The 17,370-nt window shown below is 46.1% G+C and overlaps 2 protein-coding genes, 1 long non-coding RNA gene and 1 pseudogene across 6 annotated transcripts in view; 2 read left to right on the top strand and 2 right to left on the bottom strand.

The window, feature by feature from the left end:
• Positions 1 to 2,681, top strand: part of LOC123156816 (glycine-rich domain-containing protein 2) — a 5,612-nt gene extending 2,931 nt beyond the window's left edge. The window contains exons 4-7 of one of the 3 annotated variants that reach the window (XM_044575000.1): positions 117 to 625; positions 885 to 1,015; positions 1,102 to 1,244; positions 1,782 to 2,681. In XM_044575000.1, the coding sequence (XP_044430935.1) occupies positions 117 to 625; positions 885 to 1,015; positions 1,102 to 1,244; positions 1,782 to 2,267 (1,269 nt within the window). In that variant the 3' untranslated portion in view covers positions 2,268 to 2,681. Of the gene's footprint in view, positions 1 to 116; positions 626 to 884; positions 1,016 to 1,101; positions 1,245 to 1,781 lie in introns of those variants that run through there. The other 2 variants (XM_044575001.1, XM_044575002.1) reach the window with 2 other exon arrangements.
• Positions 2,643 to 4,989, bottom strand: LOC123156817 (uncharacterized). Its single transcript, XM_044575003.1, has 5 exons — positions 4,230 to 4,989; positions 4,087 to 4,132; positions 3,744 to 3,832; positions 3,404 to 3,462; positions 2,643 to 3,182 (listed from the first exon to the last, which is right to left on the bottom strand). The coding sequence occupies exons 1-5, from the start codon at positions 4,746 to 4,748 to the stop codon at positions 3,077 to 3,079; spliced, it is 819 nt and encodes a 272-aa protein (XP_044430938.1). The 5' UTR covers positions 4,749 to 4,989; the 3' UTR covers positions 2,643 to 3,076.
• A 143-nt stretch (positions 4,990 to 5,132) lies between these two features.
• On the top strand, positions 5,133 to 9,068 carry LOC123156819 (uncharacterized). Its single transcript, XR_006478439.1, has 3 exons — positions 5,133 to 5,711; positions 7,777 to 7,936; positions 8,077 to 9,068. It is a non-coding gene; the product is annotated as an uncharacterized lncRNA (long non-coding RNA).
• Positions 9,069 to 11,963: 2,895 nt separating this feature from the next.
• LOC123156818 (uncharacterized) lies at positions 11,964 to 17,364 on the bottom strand (annotated as a pseudogene). Its single transcript, XR_006478438.1, has 15 exons — positions 16,978 to 17,364; positions 16,439 to 16,595; positions 16,092 to 16,345; positions 15,136 to 15,278; positions 14,964 to 15,085; positions 14,773 to 14,891; positions 14,350 to 14,449; positions 13,836 to 13,963; positions 13,584 to 13,654; positions 13,413 to 13,455; positions 13,233 to 13,329; positions 13,024 to 13,107; positions 12,737 to 12,858; positions 12,593 to 12,653; positions 11,964 to 12,276 (listed from the first exon to the last, which is right to left on the bottom strand). The product of XR_006478438.1 is annotated as an uncharacterized protein (transcript).
• Positions 17,365 to 17,370: the final 6 nt, after the last annotated feature.

Genomic DNA, 17,370 nt, shown 5'->3' on the forward strand with positions numbered 1-17,370 from the left:
TGGGGAGCGAAACACGTGGGTGAAATAGGGAACCTTAAGTCTTTTTTAGATAGTAGAGATGTGAAGTATGTACCTATTTGTATGTTGACAATCATATCATTGATTCTTGATAACAGGTATGTGTGTTCCTGAAAGGAGAATTTGACAGTGAGCACATTAGCAAGGAATTTCTGCGTTTCCGGGCACAGAGGTGTTACAGATCATTAAAGCTCGACAAGTCAGTGTCCAATTTATCCTGCAAAAACTGGCAGAAAATGTGGCATATGTATTGTGAATTTGCAACCCGAGGTCTCACCATTGAGGTAAGGCGCAGCATGGGTGGATGCTTCAGGAACAGCAAGATCCTCAAGAATATATCATTCTCATGGAACGATATGCTGCATGAGAAATCACTTATGCTTTCAGAGGAGCTCGATGCCAGGATTAGGGTGATGGCATCGATTACCCCTCCAATTCAGGCACCTTACTTATTGAAGTGCGTACCTGACAGAGTCACTGATGATGGTGGAGCAATGGTTTCTGATGTCATATTGCGCATGAGAAGTTACCGTCCGCAGGAAGGACGGTGGCTGACCCGTACAGTGCTTGATTACGGTGGGAAAGAATGTTTCGTTGTTAGGATGAGGTATTGTTCAGAATCTATATGTATTTGCGTTTCGGAATCTATAGCTTAACATTATGTGGCAAATACCACACCCCTTGACAAGTTTTTGGTCAATTTTCTAACAAAATAGGGCATGCAGTCCAAAGATAACCCTTTTGCTTTTATATGAAGTTACAATCAGCTGTTGAGTGGTTATGTTACTAAGCTTATGCTGCGGGGGAATGATATTTACTGTTATATCTCAATTCAGTTGTGCTGAATTCAATTCCAACACGTGTAGAATAGGCAGAGGGATTTGGCGGAGAGGACCTGAAACTCCCATGGCAGTGAAATGGGAAGATAGGATCATTGAGGTCCGAGAAGGCTCATGGTCCTACATTGCAAGTGCAACATCCGTTGGTTATGCTCCGGGTAACTTCATTACTCTGAATAGTTGCTTGATGTCAGTATTATACCTTGTCTTGAGAGGAGCCTAGTTGTTTCCCTTTGTGATACAGAAAAGGTGGTTGGTACAGCAACGCCAACGAAATATCAACAGGAGAATAAGGTGGTTTGGCGTTTTTCAACTGGAGATGTACTGACAGTGTGGTTGGGAGATGACCTCAACTTTCAGCTACAAAATGAGACTTCAGAAGGAGAGGTATGGTCCCATAAGTTTCTTTCGCTCGATTTCTTGATGCATATTTTTGTCTGGTATTGGAGTTAGTATAGATAATCTTGAGGTGACATAATCACATAACTGTCCTGCATTTGGTGTTCATTGCTGAAAGCTCTGGTGGTATGAACATTCTATATTAGTTGATTTATTAGTAAATCAGTTACCAGGCAAAAAGGATTACGGCACTCCATCTTTATTATTGCTTTCAGAAATGCAACATATGTGAGTTGTCTGTATGTACAACAGATCCATCTAACTTTTCTTTTTGAGTAAATACATGTCATTTGACTGATCAACCATATTTGGTCATGTTTTCTATTTAATGCAGAAGTGTAGCTATTTTTGTCCGTAAAATATATATTTTTCATCTTAGACTAGCTAGATTCAACTGTGACAGATGGCATATGACTTGCACCACACATGAAGTGGAAGTTCAGTTCGCTACTGATATAGTACTTGATGGACTTTCCAGTGCCATTTTGTAATACCTTCTAACCACACCGCGATAAACCATATTAGCAGGCAAGGCTGCTTGTAGGGAGGAGATTGAGTTACAGCGTAAAGAAGGACAGCACATCAAATAACCACGAGGAAGAGCAGTACCTCACCCTAGTCCGAACATCACCAGATTATCCTGATGGTAGGGCAACCGTGCTCCTAAACTGGAAATTACTCGCAATGGAGTTCTTACCCAAAGAGGATGCAGTTTTTGTGCTCCTCTTATGCATGGCAATCGCACGGACAATGACGGAGATCAGAAGGGAAGATGTGGCCGGGCTTTTGGTGCGACGAAGAATACGCGAGCCGCAAGTAGGGCAGAGAGACTGGGGTTCCGTGATGCTGCCGGACTCACCTTCCCTTGACCCTCATTTGCAGCCGTGGTACCGGAATGCGGCACGTGTTTTGATCTCTGCAGAGACGGTGCTGCCTAACAGAGCGATGCCCGTTGGGAACTCGCCTACCGATGGCAAGGATGAGCTGTACAGGCAAGCTCTTATACCTTGAAGCCCTGATGGAGATAGTTTTTGTGAAGGAATGTACAGGACAAACGATGATGATGATCTTTACCACAGATTTTTTATTATTATGGTTGTACATGTCATCTGAAAAGGGCTTGATTTGTTGTTGTGTATGGTTTGCCTGTCGATAGATCGAAATCTTTGTATTGCTTCGAGTGTATTGTGATTCAGAATAATACAGAAGATATCCCGGAACATGTTTGAAAACTGTCCCAGAAAATATGTCAGGAACTGTTAAAGTTGTCACTGGACTAGAGAAGTTTCAACTACTGCAATTTCTTGAGGGAAACCTCATGCTGTTTGAACATGTGTAATGTAATAGTATTACAATGAGACTGATGTAATAATAACAACCAGAACCTTCATCATGCTAATGTGCAGCATGAGTTTTCTCCCTCCATTCCTAAATATAAGTCTTTTTAGAGATTCCACTACAAACTACATGAGGATGTACACAGACATATTGTAGAGGGTAGATTCATTCATTTTGCTCCGTATGTAGTCTGTAGTGGAATCTCGAAAGAGACTTGAGAGATATGTACATGGGTCAAAAGTTAGCTAGGCACAACCTTTTCGAAATTCGTATGATTTCTCTCAAAGGTTAGGAGGGGATGTACAGTAAATTATTCTTTCTTATATCATGCAAGCATCTACTACAAATTAACCCATGCCGCGTCCTCGTGATTCTTTCTTGGTGCTGCTGGCAGCTGGATTTGATGAATGCCGACCCGGCCATGAATCCCAGGAATCTGCTAGGTAGGTAGTGTTAGTTTCAGACTTTGGGCAGTCACTTGCTCATGAGGATGAAGACTGGGTCTGCTGCTGAACCCAGGAATGGTAGTCCCTCAGCAGCTGCTCACCCAGCATCGGGACAAGCCTGTCAAGCAGACCTTGCATCAGCCTGCCAAACAACACATACAGTGAATGCCTATGTTACTTAACTCAAAAAGGTGACACCCATCAAATTCAGTTTTCTTCTTCTTTGAAACAGGTAAAAAGGGCGTAAATTGAGGCGTTCAATAGGCGCCTAAGCATCTCCATGGGGGCACCGATCCTTTCGAAAGCATCGGGAAAGCACTTGATTCTAAATTGCAGGAACTTCTAAAGAATGCAGTGCCTTACAGGTTGCCTGGTTTCTCCACTGCCGATAGCGGGAGCAAGCTGAACGGCTTCGTGTACACCTGAAACATAAGAGAAACTTGAGGGCTCGTCTTGTAGGAAACCCTTGTCATCTGCTCATCCCTAGGAGCTGGGGTGATGGTAATATTCAACTAAACATATCATCTTAGTGTCATGCATCAGTGTGAATTTTGTGATGCAAGCTAGTGAGATTGCGATCCCGTCCTCATCTACGTGTTATACTATTCCATCCGTCCCATAATATAAGAGCGTTGTTGACGGCGTCAATGCTCTTATATTACGGGACGGAGGGAGTACATCACTAAACTGAATGCCATATTACCTCCAGGGTGACCTCCAAATAGACATCGATGTCCAAGCATGGCTCCTGATCACCATTGTCTCCCCATGTTATTCGGTTGGTCATAACCGCTGCCAACATCCAACACTCCAGCTCAGGCACATTGCATCTCCAAAAGAATATATTTAAAACTAACTGATTATGGTGATGACACTATATATTGGGCAGAGATATCAAATGTTTGGAAATCGTTTAGAAGAAAAGAGCCTTATGAGAGGGTGAAATTATGAGTAGAACATAAAGTAACTGAATAACTGATGCAACTATTCCACCATTAGATAAAAAAATGCGTGTGAAGAATGTTAGCTAAGCATGGATTGATGACCTGAAAAGAGCTCATTCTGCTGCTCGATCGAGACCGAACCCTCAAACTGTCACCAAAGGCAAATTGAAAAGATCATTTCATCTGTATAAATCACAGGGAGAATAGGTCCGTGGAATTAAGCGTGTGTATGTTGGTAGGTATACCCTGCAGGAGAGCATCTCGACGGTGCAGTCGTCGCGGGTCGGGGTGACGCGGAGGTCCAGGACCGGGGCGACCTGGAAGCCGAGGAAGCCCATGGGGTGCAGCGTGCACCTGAAGGCGCCGGCCGGGCCCGACTCCGACTCCGACTCCACCGGCGCGAAGCTCTGCAGCGCCCGGGTGTTGAGCAGGGACTCCACGCCGGCGGGGTGCCGCAGGAACTCGCCGATGCCGCCCTGGCCCGGCAGCACGTCCAGGAGCCTGATGCTCTCCCGCCGCCTCGCCGACAGCCGGGCCCGCCTCCCTGACGGCGTCGTCGCCACCGTCGATACGGACTGGCCGCGCTCGTCGCCGCGGTTGCTGCCCGCCGACGCGGCTCGCCATGACCGGCCAATGCGCCTCAACTTGTTGGGCGACTTGCATGGATCGGCTGCTGCTGCTGCTGCCCTTGATGATGTCGGGAATGGTTGGTGTCTGGCGAGGAAGAAGGAAGGTTTGGCTGCTGCTGCTGCAGTGGGCCTCATCCCACCGCCTGGATCTTCTAGGACGCAGCGGCTTTACCTGTGCATGGACATGGACTCGTGGAGTGACAGAGGGCTCAGGCCTCAGAGAGAGAGAGAGAGAGAGAGAGAGAGAGAGAGAGAGAGAGAGAGAGAGGCAAAGCGGAGCCAGCCACTGATGGAGCTTATCGTTTCTGCGCCTGCATCGAACTCGTCTCTGTGCTAATCACCCGCAGCCGTCGTGCACATGGACGTCAGTGTGTGGTTCCTGACACGCTCTGCTGTCATCTTCGTACCGGCTCATGTCCGCCCGTCAGAACCGGAAATTTTCCAAAAAAAAAACTACGGAATTTTGCTACTCCGTACTAGCAATTCCGTACTGCTCCCTCCATTCCAAAATACTCCCTCCGTCCGGGAAAAGTTGTCTCCGACGACATTTTGCGAAAATCACCTCCCCTTTCCTCCGACAAACAACACACTCCCCGCGCCAGAGCCAGAGCTCCCTTGCTCGTCTCCCCCTCGCCGGAGCTCCCCCGCGCCAGAGCTCACCTCCTCTGCTCCCCCGCACAGCTCTCCCGCGCGTCGCCGGAGCTCCCTCTCCCCACGCCACTGCCGCGTTGCTTCCCCCCTCCTCGTTCCTCTCATCGTCCCCCCATGGCGAATCACGGCGAGGAAGGCTCGACTTTTTTCGATCTGCTATCCGACGGCGTCCTTCCCCGAGGGCGGCGAGCCAGAGCTTCCCCTGCGCGTCGTCGACCACCTCCTCATTGGCTGGACGCCGTCGACCACAAACCCAGTATTCTCCAAGCGCACGCCGCTGTGTGGGTCGCCGAGATGCCGAGGCCGAGGCGGAGCTCCAGGCCATCGAGGTCGCGTACGCCGCCGAGTCCGGCAAGCGCCGCCAACTCCCAGACTGGTCCAAGGCACCCGCCCCCGCCTCCGTCTGCCCATAGCCCAACCCAGTCCCCTCGCCCCCCTCCTGCCAAGGTGCGGCTCCCCCCTCTTCTTGCCTCCCGCTTTCCCCTTCTTGTACTCCAAAATGCTTCTTTTGAGTACATTAGCTGTCAATTTAGTCTATCTTGAAGCTTGGGAGCTTCTTTAGCAAGTTCACTGTAAAATTGAGTACAAGATCACGGAAAATTTTCTGGAGTGTATGTTCTGCAGTCACTGAATTTTCTCGAGTGCATGTTTACTGAATTTTCTGAAGTGTATGTTCACTGAATTTGGTTTTCAGTAGTGTTAAGAGTTCAAATCAATAGTGCAGGTTCGTGTACATGGCCACCCCCCATGGATATGCATTGGGGCGCTCCTGGGAGAGAGGATTCATGGCCATCCTAGCTAGCTGCTAGGTGGAGAACGTGTTAGGTTCTTGCTGTCCGTGGCAAAAGCTGGGGCGATCGAGTAGGAGTAGCTAGCAGTGTTTATGGTGTGTGGTGTAGAGAACCATGCAGATGTCATGGGCAGGCACTCATAGTCTAAATTTCATTGATGTCAAATTTTATTTATGTGTCAAGTTTGAAATCAACTTGACTGAGCATCAACTTGTTCTGGTTTAGTGTAGAATCACTTAAGTAGATGGAGTAGTTATTTTTTATACTCTCATTGAAGACTGTGTTGCTAAATCGACATCAAGTTTAGGAACAAGTGTGTGTTCCTAAATAATCTTCAGTTTTCACTATATTTACTGTCAAGTCTGAAATTTTGATCTTTACTGTCAAGTCTGATTTGTCTCTGAACATTGGTTACAGCAAATTAGTGGTTAACTGGACATAAGGATTAGATCTTAGCTAGTGCTCTTTTCAGATGGCTTGTTCTCAAAATTTGGTACTCCATTAGAGTAACTTAATTCTCAATATTAACCGTTTCAGTTTCTAACAAGTTTCTTCCATGTGTTATGAATTAAGTACAGTCAATGATCAAGTGATCTCTTCTCCAAGTTGCCTGAAATTGAATCAGTCATTTAGTTAACTTGGATTTTTTTTTTCCAAAATTTGTACATTTAGTCAAGTTTCTTCCATGTGTTCTGAATTAAGTACACTATGGGATCATTTTATTTTACTGTAGATTTGCTTGCAACTGGTTTTAGAAGTATTGCTCGTTTTCCAATTTATGCTATTTTTTGATCTTTTATGCATAGTTTTATTAGAAGTATTGCTTGTCAAAAGAGTGTTTAGAGATTTTAGGGCTATGTCTAGAAAATCATACCAAGAGTACAAAAGATGAAAGGAGATCTTTCTTGTTGTGGCCAAAAGAAAATGGATGGATATACGTAACGTAGGAGGAGGATCATGTTTTCAGTGCCTTAGTACACAAAAGTAGGCAAAGTTTCTGTAAGAATATACTTAAATCAAGTTTATTCAGTTAACTAAATCAAGTTTATTCAGTTAAGGACAGAATTATTTTGATCAAGTAATTACTGTGACAACATTGCAACATTTCTTCAGAGTACATGATCAGTTTTGCCCCTTTTTAGTAAAGAGGTGCAGCAACTTTCTGGGATTTCTGAAACTTTAGTCACCGGGACAATATACAGTCACCTGGGAGTCACCTGGGATTTCTGAAACAATACCGCCACTTGGACAATTCAAAACAGTTAACTGAAAGTGTCTAAAACAGTTAAGTGTTTCTGGGATTTCTTTTTTCTTCTGCAAGGCATGATTTCTTTTTTCTTCTTCTTTTTTCTCTGGTGTGTCATGTCTTTTTTTAGACTAAAAGTGAATCAGAGCAAAAATCTTCTATGTCAGTGTGCTAGAAATAAGAAGACAAAATTGGACTAAAATGAATGACTGAAATTGGACAATTGGAAACTTTAGGCATGTTTGCAATTGGACAAATGGTGTATAAATCCAAATAAATCAAATAAATTCAAATGATTCAAATAATCTTAGTTTGCAATTGGAAACTTTAGGCATGTTTGCAATTGGATAAATGGTGCACACTTGTTTATTTCCTCTCTAGTGGCCTAATTCTAGTGGAACTTTGGTTGGTTAGTGCTCTTCTGTTGCTTTTGACTAATCTTAGTTTGACGGACCTGACTTGTGCTCATTTCCAGTGGACTTCACATTCCAAAGGAGGGACAAAATCTGGAGTAATTGATTATTTCCAAAATCTGGAGTAATCTTCTCAAGTTACATGATCAGTTGTGCTTGACTGAAAATTTTCACAGGAAAATTTTGACTGGAGTAACAGAGGCATAACAGTACAAATTACAGGTATAGATTGCTCTGTTCAACAAACTTCCTATCAGTCCAACAATGTTTTTGAATCTAAACTTTTTCAGTTAACAGAACCTGAACCTGAACATGTTCAGTTAACAGAACCTGAACTTTTTAACCTTCCCTCTCCCTTTTAGGCGAATGTGGATGTTGCACACTATTGTGAAGGTGTAGCACTGCCCAATTAAATTTCCACTTCACATATCTACTTCAATTTCTACTACAAATTCACCTTTTCAACAGTAGACGCGGGGCAGAGAAGTCAGACGGCGAGGATGAGCAGAAGCATCAGACGGCGAGGAGGAGCAGAAGCATCAGACGGCGAGGACTCGATCTGGGGGCGTTGGCTTCGCCCAACAGCTGCAGCATCAGAGGCTGGAGGGAATCGCGGCGGCAGCAGAAGGAAGCGGCGGCCGGCGACTTGCCCAAATCCCGCACCGGCGGCCGCGGGCGCGAGGAAGCGGGCAGAGGATGAGGGCGCGGGCCGCACCGGCTAGGGACGCGAGCAGGGCGACGAGGGAGGTGCCTTCAGCCGTGGAGGAGGCGGGCGTCCAGTTGGTCGCCGCGGAGGAGCAGTCACCTCCGTGTGGGCGGCGGCGCAGCTCGCCTTCGTGCAGGCGGCGCAGGCGGGCAGGGGCGCCGCGGATTGGCAGCGGCTGCAGGCGGCGCAGGCGGGCAGGGGCGCCGCGGATTGGCAGCGGCGGCGCAGCGGCGACGCAGGTGGACGGCAGCGCGCTGGGCTCTACGGTGGCTGCCGACGGCGCGCTGGGCTTGTTCCTGCCGCGGGCGTCCGGAGGAGGAAGAAGCAAAGGGGTAATTAGCAGGAGATTTAAAATCCTAAGGGTTTATTTGCAAAAATCATAATGAACTACGCCGTGGACAACTTTTCCCGGACGGAGGGAGTACTTGTCTTGATTTTGAACTAAAACCACGACAGATATTTTAAAACGGAAAGAGTACATTGCAAGCATGAACTTAATCATTTCCTTCCTCTCCGGCCTGGTCAACTCCATACTCACATGCAATCGAGAGAAACTATAATATGTTTTCTGTAAATTTCTCAAGCTCTAAATGAGCCAAAAACCAATCATATTGTGGAAAATATAGGATGGCTGAATATTATGTTGTATTGATCTGACCCGTGTAGAGGTATATATAGAGGTACAATGAAGGGGGAGAGACTTGGAGTAGAGGACAAGTTAAACCTATCCTATTTCTATCTCTTATCTCTATCTTAAACGTAAATATACTTCTAACATTCCCCCTCAGTCGTAGCGGGAGTGAAGCGGACGATTACGACTAAATTTGAAGTCTTGCTCTTTTGTCGTCTTCTCCGCTGCGCCATCATCCACTGCGTCTCTGATGGGTCAGCAGTTAGGGCGGTGACTGCGTCCCCTTCTGGTGCCTTCCTACCTTCTCCTCTATTCCCTCCCGCAGTCACAGCGGGAGTGTCGTGGACGCAAGTGACGAGGCAGACGCTGTTGACTGGAGTTTGTTGCCGATGAGTTGCTGTAGACGTAGCCATTAATGTCGAGGTAGCCGATCATGATGATGTAGCCGTGGTCGAGGTAGTCGTGGTCGATGGTGTGGTCGTCGTGGATGATGAAGCTGCACAAAGCCGGAGGCGCAAAAAAAAAGCGCTATGACGGAGCTGCAGACGTGGACGATGCACCTTGCTGATGTCAGAGGGTGCCGTCGGCGATGAGTCCACCGATTTTGCCAAGACCGGAGGAAGCCCATCGAGAACACATCGGTTTTGCCAGAACCGTGTGGCCGTGTAGGGCCGTCACTGTAGTGACGCCGTGTCGATGCAGTCATGTCGTCGTGGATGGCGCGGCCGATGCCGTCGTCGTGACGCCGTGTCGATGCAGTCATGTCGTCGTGGATGGCGCGGCCGATGCCGTCGTCGTGACGCGGTCATTGCCGTCGTCAAGGTCACGTCTTGCAGAAAAGTCTGTCAGAGGACGCTAGGTGTCCATCTTGTGGACGAGGCGGCAATGGCGGTGTGTTGATGAAGATGTTGGTGAAGACCATGTTGATGAAGACCTTGACGATGAAGTGTCTGTGATGGCGTTGCAGCGGCGTGTCGACGATGATGAGTCGCTTGAATGCGCCCCTCGCGGCGACCAAGTGTCGACGCCGTGTCACACCGTAGAAGTATGTTGGCTTGTAGCCTGGTGTAGTCATACAGCTGGATGCCGGCTCGATGCAGAGGCGTCGGTGTAGCCGTGCAGTACAAATCAGCGGCGGCGGTCGATGCAGTCATGCAGAAGATGATGTAGCTCGGCTCGGGATGTAGCGGTCGGTGTAGACGATGGTGTCGCGGGCGTCGGTGTTGGTGCAGATCGGCTCGGTGCAGATGTGTTCGAGAGTTTGCCCTCCCGTAATTCACGATGCGTGGTACTGAGGTGGCGTCGTGCATCGCCGCTGCTCGGTAGAGTCCGCTAGGATTTGCTTGGAGTAGCTCGCGGCTGGCTCGTCGATGGCTTATGGTGCCTTCCTGTGAAGATGCATGGCATCTTGTCTGCACGTGGATGGATGCACGCTATGAAGCCGGAGGTGATGCAGACGCATATTGTCGATGTAGATCGGATTGATGATGCTCACGCATGCAGATGGAGGCGTGCGCTGGGACGCGCGTATCAGCACGCCCGTAGCCGCATTAGCGTGTGCGGCCGCCTGCGTCGCCGGACGCTCGCATCCGCCGTACCGAGCCATGGTGTGGCCGTGATGCATGACAAGTATTGGGTCCTCCCATGCGTTCAGAGGTTGATAGCCGCCTAGTCGGATCGATTGGATCGGGGTTGCCGCCGAGTACGTGTGGGCCGTGTCGTCGATGAAGTCCGTGCCGGCGCTTCAGGTCAGGCTAGAGCTGGTATCGCCGTGGATGCCGTGGCGTCAAGGAAGCCAGGTAGATCGGTCCGAGCCGATCGAATCGGCGCTGGTGACGCTCGGGAGTCGAGGCCGTTGCCCTTGGATCTCTCGGCATGTGCAAAGCTAGCTAGCCCGAGGCTTGATCCATCACTGGCCAAACTACCAAGATAGCTCACGATGCGAGGATGCCGCACCGTCGCGGCCTGCCGGATCCAAGGTGCCGTATGCTTGGAGTCGAGGGAGCCGCCCAAAGCCACCAGACGGTAGGTCGATGCCACAGGTGATCGTCGACGCATACATCGATAGATCTAGGATTGGCCGTCGTTCGAAACACCAATTTTTGCTGGAATTTGAGGATAGCAGGATTTATTTGATGGCTAATTGAATCGATCTAGTGGATGGATTTTAGAAAACTCGAAATTGGAAACCTATGAAATTATAATTGGATCTAACCTATCTAATGAACCGATTAATCTTTGATAATCGGATGTCGCGCCCCCGGGGAGAGAAGATTAATCTCCCCGGGGGCGGCGCTGCGGAAGTGGTGAAGGAACCTAGGATCGACGTCGTGAGACTAACCGCTCTGATACCATGTGAAAAATATAGGATGGCTGAATATTATGTTGTATTGATCTGACCCGTGTAGAGGTATATATAGAGGTACAATGGAGGGGGAGAGATTTGGAGTAGAGGACAAGTTAAACCTATCCTATTTCTATCTCTTATCTCTATCTTAAACGTAAATATACTTCTAACACATATTATATCTAAATGGTCGATCTTCACTAACAATAATTCTCTCAAGTCTCAACACGTAGCATCCCATTCACCGGGTCATGCATGTTTGCCACATCATAATTAATCCTTGGAGTTGTCCACGACATCCTCTTTGAACCCACGCCATCTCATGCTGTTATGCATGTGGTATGGAAAATTGATTGAAGTTGGCGCGTACAAGACTTTTTGGAGATGGCTATGCATGTCGTGCATCTACTGGCTATCGCATCCTCCATTCCCAAATATTGAAGCATTTTTTTTTGGAAAACTCTACGTACATTGCTATAAGATCTTTTACAGATAGATCTAAGAACATGAAAGAGAGGGAATACCATATGTTGGTGCTTGAAATATTATTCATTAAATAAATGAATTTAATTGCTAAATTTAACACAATTTTTGTTGGGTGCAGTAACACTATTTCATAGCTACAAGTATCTTGACGTTTCGGTAACAATGCACGGGGGATAGGGCAGCAGTGCAGCACTACAGAGCGAGCAAAATTTCCACGAATCTTGCACAGACCTGGTAATTCTACAGTTGTGTAGAGTCTGTTTCGACAGAAAAAACTCGGTAATCCTAACTAAGCTGTTCTCCACGAGGCTCCGCTGTTTACAAGCTTGGTATATGCATCTCTGAAGTCGGCGAAAAATTTATCCTGGTCCTTTGCATAGATATTGATCCACCTGCAAGCAGTTTAGTGTCTCCCATGTCAGTGGACCGATTACCTGACATAAATATGAAAGGAAAATCGCTAAGATCCATTGGCCTAGGTTTCCTAACTTTTTTTTAGGTCGCCTATGCTGCTTAGCTTATCACCAAAAGTTCAGTCAGATGGCAAATATGTTAACTCATTGATGCTTGTGTTTTAAAGATTGGGCAAACAAATGGTGTTTAGAAGATTGTGAATGATCTACAGCATGTTATAAGCTAGGGCCACCCCTAGAACTATTCATGTAAGCCATCGGTAAGCAAAGCTGACTGTCTGGTTCGATAGAATACCTTAAGCATTCATCATCTTCAGTGAGTGCCCAATCTGTGGGCAGCCCTATCGGCATGCCAGCTTCACACATGAACACCACACATAAGTACATTTACAAATTAAGGGATATTAAAGGAAATGGTGATAATGTCACAATGACTTACATGAAGTTGGCCGTGGCTTCTCAAGGAGTACTTTGAAATAGGCGTTATCAAAAGCATTTGGATTTCCAAATCCTTTACCCCCAATTGTGTGAGCTCCAGACAAAACGACCATCTCCTGTGTCCTGCCAAGCAGACATGGATGGGCACTGGCTGCTTTATGGAATCCTTGGCAGAATTCAAAGGAAAATCATATACAGTTATACAATTTTGGCCACCGGAGCTAAGTTTCATTAGGTAATATAGACAACGGAAATTCACAGAGGTTGTCGGACAAAAGCGAGACTCACGAAAAGCCCTTTTTGCCAAATGATGTTTTCAAGGCCACCACATCCAATGTTTCTTCAGGAAGTTTACCAGTAGGATCAGCAGTGCTACATGAGAAATGCGTTAGTTCAGAAGAATAATGACAAGCACTAAATAGGAACACCCCTGGAATAGCTAAAAGTTTGGTTAATGCTGTAAGGAATTTGTAAAATGCCAAGCCACTATGATGCACCTGGAATCTAAACGGCCTAATCGTATGGGAATTTCAGGCCCTCCACAGAGTGCAACTGCTTCAGCACCAGCCACTGCAATCAAGTCCGCCCATGACACTATAGAGAAACAGTAAAAGATTGACTCCAGGATACAGATAAAGTTAAGTTAAATAAATACAACACATGTGTAAAGCATAAACCTTGCTGAACCTGGTTGATTCCTTCTTTTGCTTTTCGTAGTATCTGGTTGGTTTTAAAGCAATCAACAGATATGTCAAGTTGATGTTCCTTGGCAGGATATGGCACTATCCATGACAACAAGCAAAGAAGAAATATGTGTTGTAAAGGTACTTTCTGAAGAGGAAAAGAACCTTTAAGGATTTACTAAGTCCTGCATTTTCAGGTCTGTCAGCTTCATAGATTATGGAGCCATTCATGCCACCTGCAAGAAATTGTCATCAATCATCAATGTCTCACTATTGCTTTCTACTTTGCAACAATCATTTTTTAGATATCTTCAACCTTAGCATATTTGAATTCCCAATTCTAGACCATTAGCCTTTTAAACACATGCAAACCTTGCTCTGTTATTAAACTTCGGTAACATATAAATAATATCTAACCTGATTTGTCACTAATATCAAAAGTCCCTGCATCATGGAAAACCAAACGAAGCACGCCAGCTGCTTTCACCTTGGATAAGACATTCCTCACACCGTTTTGAATAATTGATCCATCATATGAGTCAGCCCTACAAAGTCAATCCTAATTAGCGAACTTCTTTGTGATTATCATGGTGATGATGTTTAAAGATCAAGAAACAACTACCTCAAAGTTCATAGGGATGTTTAAAGAACAAGAAACAAGTTTGAGTATGTTACTCTGTTCTGAAAATCGATATTCTGGGTCATACTTGATTGACCAGTGATCCACTTCTTATATTTGATTCTAGTCTATGATTGTACAGTTCAACAAATTGACCATAAAGAAAATGCTCACATAAATGTAGGTTAATGGCATTAGTTTTTTTTTTTTTTTGTGCGGGGGAATGGCATTAGGTTGATAGGAACTCTATCTCATAGGTATGAGAATTAAGTACAACATAGGAATGTAATAGTGGCTGAATACTGTACTTACGCACTCGCCATATCAACATGAGGAAGTAGAAAAGGGAGCAGAGCAACAGCAGCAAAATCTCTCCTTCTATAACATTGGGTATTTGCAGGACCTGAGGCCACTATACGCAAAGAAAATTTAATTGGCCAACAACATATTAGCAGACTGGAAGAAAATTCTTAGTTCTTGCTGTATATTTGTTTTGTCAAATGGTTGGAACGCAATACAAGTTTATTGTGTGAGAAAATATCCAGCTGTAGCAACTAGCTAACCCCTCAAAACTAGTCTCAATCCTCAAACTCTAGGAGGGAAGTATACTCATTATCAGCAACGTTCTCATTGTACAGATTCCCCAAAGCAACAAAAAATCAGCAATTTGCCGATGTTCTCGGCATTACAGTGCTACTATTTAATGCGAAAAATTAGCAATGAAATGCGCCATACCTGAAAGGCTGTCTACATTATGCTGTTCAATGGGCTCTGGGCATGCATAAATAGAATCAGCACTGCACCTACTACCAGCAGCAAACGCTGTTATCACAGCCTTCCCAGTTCTTCTACTCCTGTAACACCACGACATCCACATGTTATTCGCCGTCCATGGTCGACCTGAGAGGAGGGGGTGCAAACATTACCTGCAGGCGCAAGGACTGCAGCTGGAGAAGAAGAAGCTGGAGGAGGCAAGATGGGGGGTGTTGGTGAGCTCCATCCCCTTCCTGCTCGCCTTGTTTGAATGCCAGTAATGGTTGCTGGTGCCCTGAAATGGAAGAGGAAAAAGACACAGCTCACTAGTCAGCCTATCTGTACCTGGCTATCCAGGTCCATGTGTGGTTCCCAGCTGACGGTCCCCAAGCAGGCACTTGGATAAGCCGCTTCAGTGGTAAATATCCATCCATCTATATTCTGTAGTGCTGTAAGAATATGCCTCTGAACTCCAACACTTGTTATCCCTGTAAATTCGCAATAGATTTTGAGGTGTTGACGGTATTTTATGTTCGCCGTGATGTCTTTTTTTTTCACGCATGCTCCCATATGTCTGCCTACCATAACAGAGTATGGTTAATGTTTCTGCCTCTGAAAATTAACATCACAAAATTACCCCAAAATAGAGAAAATGCCAAAAAAAGAAAACTGTGGTACACAGAACTCAGAAAACAAACCAAGGCAAGATCTCTCCACCCAGATCGATTTAAAAATCATCATTGCTGCCCAGCAGTCATTTTCACAGAACAAGAGAGCAATGGCAGGTTTTTTCTGAAAGAACATCCATGACAGGAGCAAAGCAGTAGTGAACTTATAAAAGCAAAGGGCGACGAATTATCAATTACCGAGCACTTCAGTAACAGAAGTAATATAATTTACAAGAAAGTCATCATGTGTTCAAATGCGAGTTCTCTGCTGTAATATACATGGCAAAAACACATAATGAGAGAAGGTTACGGGCTTACGTAAATACTAGGTTACAGACTACACAAACACAATAGTCATCCTCAGAGCTACTAATAAATACTATCATATAGATTTGCATACAATACTTCTATCGTTACCGATGCAAGATAGCTGCGCCTCAAATTTACAGGGAAATATACATGGATCTGGCATGCAGCTTGCTTATGAGTCAGGACTCTTTGATGATGGACTGAATGGCACTTGGTCGGCACAATCCAAGTTATCTCCAGAGTGCTGAGCACCAAATCCCATCAAATCAAGATAATGTTGATAGTGGGATATAATGCCATTCATATTATCAATGGACCCTTTACCACAGATGGCATCACCATACAAAATGTTCATTGTCGCACCGAAGCCAGGATACCTCTTGGACAAAGTGTCTTTCTTGGTTGGTTTCCAGTTGCCAACAAAGACATCATGGGCTGATGGCTGCTTCCTCTTCATTGGAGTCATCCACCTCCAGATCGCTGCTTCAAACGCTAGCGTGGCATTCTGTTCCAATAACTCTGGGTGCTTCAACAGATCCTGCTTGATACCCTTACCCACAATACCATAGTTGTAGTTCCTGAGGATCATTAACAAGCAGATTCAAAATCAATAGCTAGACCCAGCCGGTTCCTAATTAACAACAAATGACAGAAGAACATATCAGCCTGACCAGTAAACAGGAAGGGCGCCTCGACCATAGTACTCAACTCCTTCAGCACAACGGTATAATTCATTGCTGTCGTCACAGTAGCTCTGGCTTGGGCTCATTTCATGGTTGTAGCAAAGACCCCAAGCCAATGAACCACCGTCAGCTAGACTATATCCACCTGTAGGAGTAACCATCCAGTAATATGAGATGCCACTCCTGATTATCACCTTTAGGTTAAGAACGAATCTTCTGAAGATCTCTAGTCAGTTGTACAGAATTATACTACAAATTAAAACTTGATGGGCAATAATTATACTGCTAACAATGCTTTGCAGATGTCAAGTTTCAAATCTGGTAGGAGCCATTCTGATGAAACACTATTCCAATGGAAACTAAATACTGTACTACCAAATTCACATTTCGTTGGATCCGGAAAGCCCACACATAGTTTAACCCTGGCTTGAAATTCATGAAGCCTATAGTTAAAACTGTTACTGGCAGATGTTGATTTCTCTATATCCCGGAAGGTGAATTAGAATGAGGAGCAGAGAGAAGAGTACACGAGGTCTTGGCGCCGACGTGGCCCAGGAAGGCGGCGACCTCCTTCATGCTCATCTCCCTGCCGCCGGTGGTGCCGAACCCGCGAGGCTCGTAGAGGGCCGCGGCGGTGATGAAGGCCCGGTAGTCCCAGAAGCCGGCGGCGTGGGCGAGGGAGTTGTTGCGCTTGGCGAAGAGCTCCTCAAACTGGTAGGCCTTGAAGTAGTCGGTGATGGTCTCGTTGCAGCAGAACCTGCTGCCGCTGCACTCCCACCCCTTGTCGCAGGCCGTCTCGCCGCCCTTCTGCCTCCTTGCGTCCGCCGCCGCGAGCAGCGCCGACAGGAGCAGAAACCACGCCGCCCGCACCATCCCCATTGCCGCCGCGGGACCGGCGCCGGAGGAGGGGAAGCTGGAAG

The sequence above is a fragment of the Triticum aestivum genome, chromosome 7B (genome assembly GCF_018294505.1).
Source record: "Triticum aestivum cultivar Chinese Spring chromosome 7B, IWGSC CS RefSeq v2.1, whole genome shotgun sequence".
Taxonomy (NCBI): Eukaryota; Viridiplantae; Streptophyta; class Magnoliopsida; order Poales; family Poaceae; genus Triticum; species Triticum aestivum.

Excerpts from the sequence above, each read along its gene's own strand:
- LOC123156817 (XM_044575003.1), bottom strand. The coding sequence starts at position 4,748 with ATGAGGCCCACTGCAGCAGCAGCAGCCAAACCTTCCTTCTTCCTCGCC. Across the intron at positions 4,133-4,229 it reads TCGAGATGCTCTCCTGCAGG|TTTGAGGGTTCGGTCTCGAT; the intron begins GTATACCTACCA and ends CTTTGGTGACAG. Across the intron at positions 3,833-4,086 it reads GCAGAATGAGCTCTTTTCAG|CGGTTATGACCAACCGAATA; the intron begins GTCATCAATCCA and ends GGATGTTGGCAG.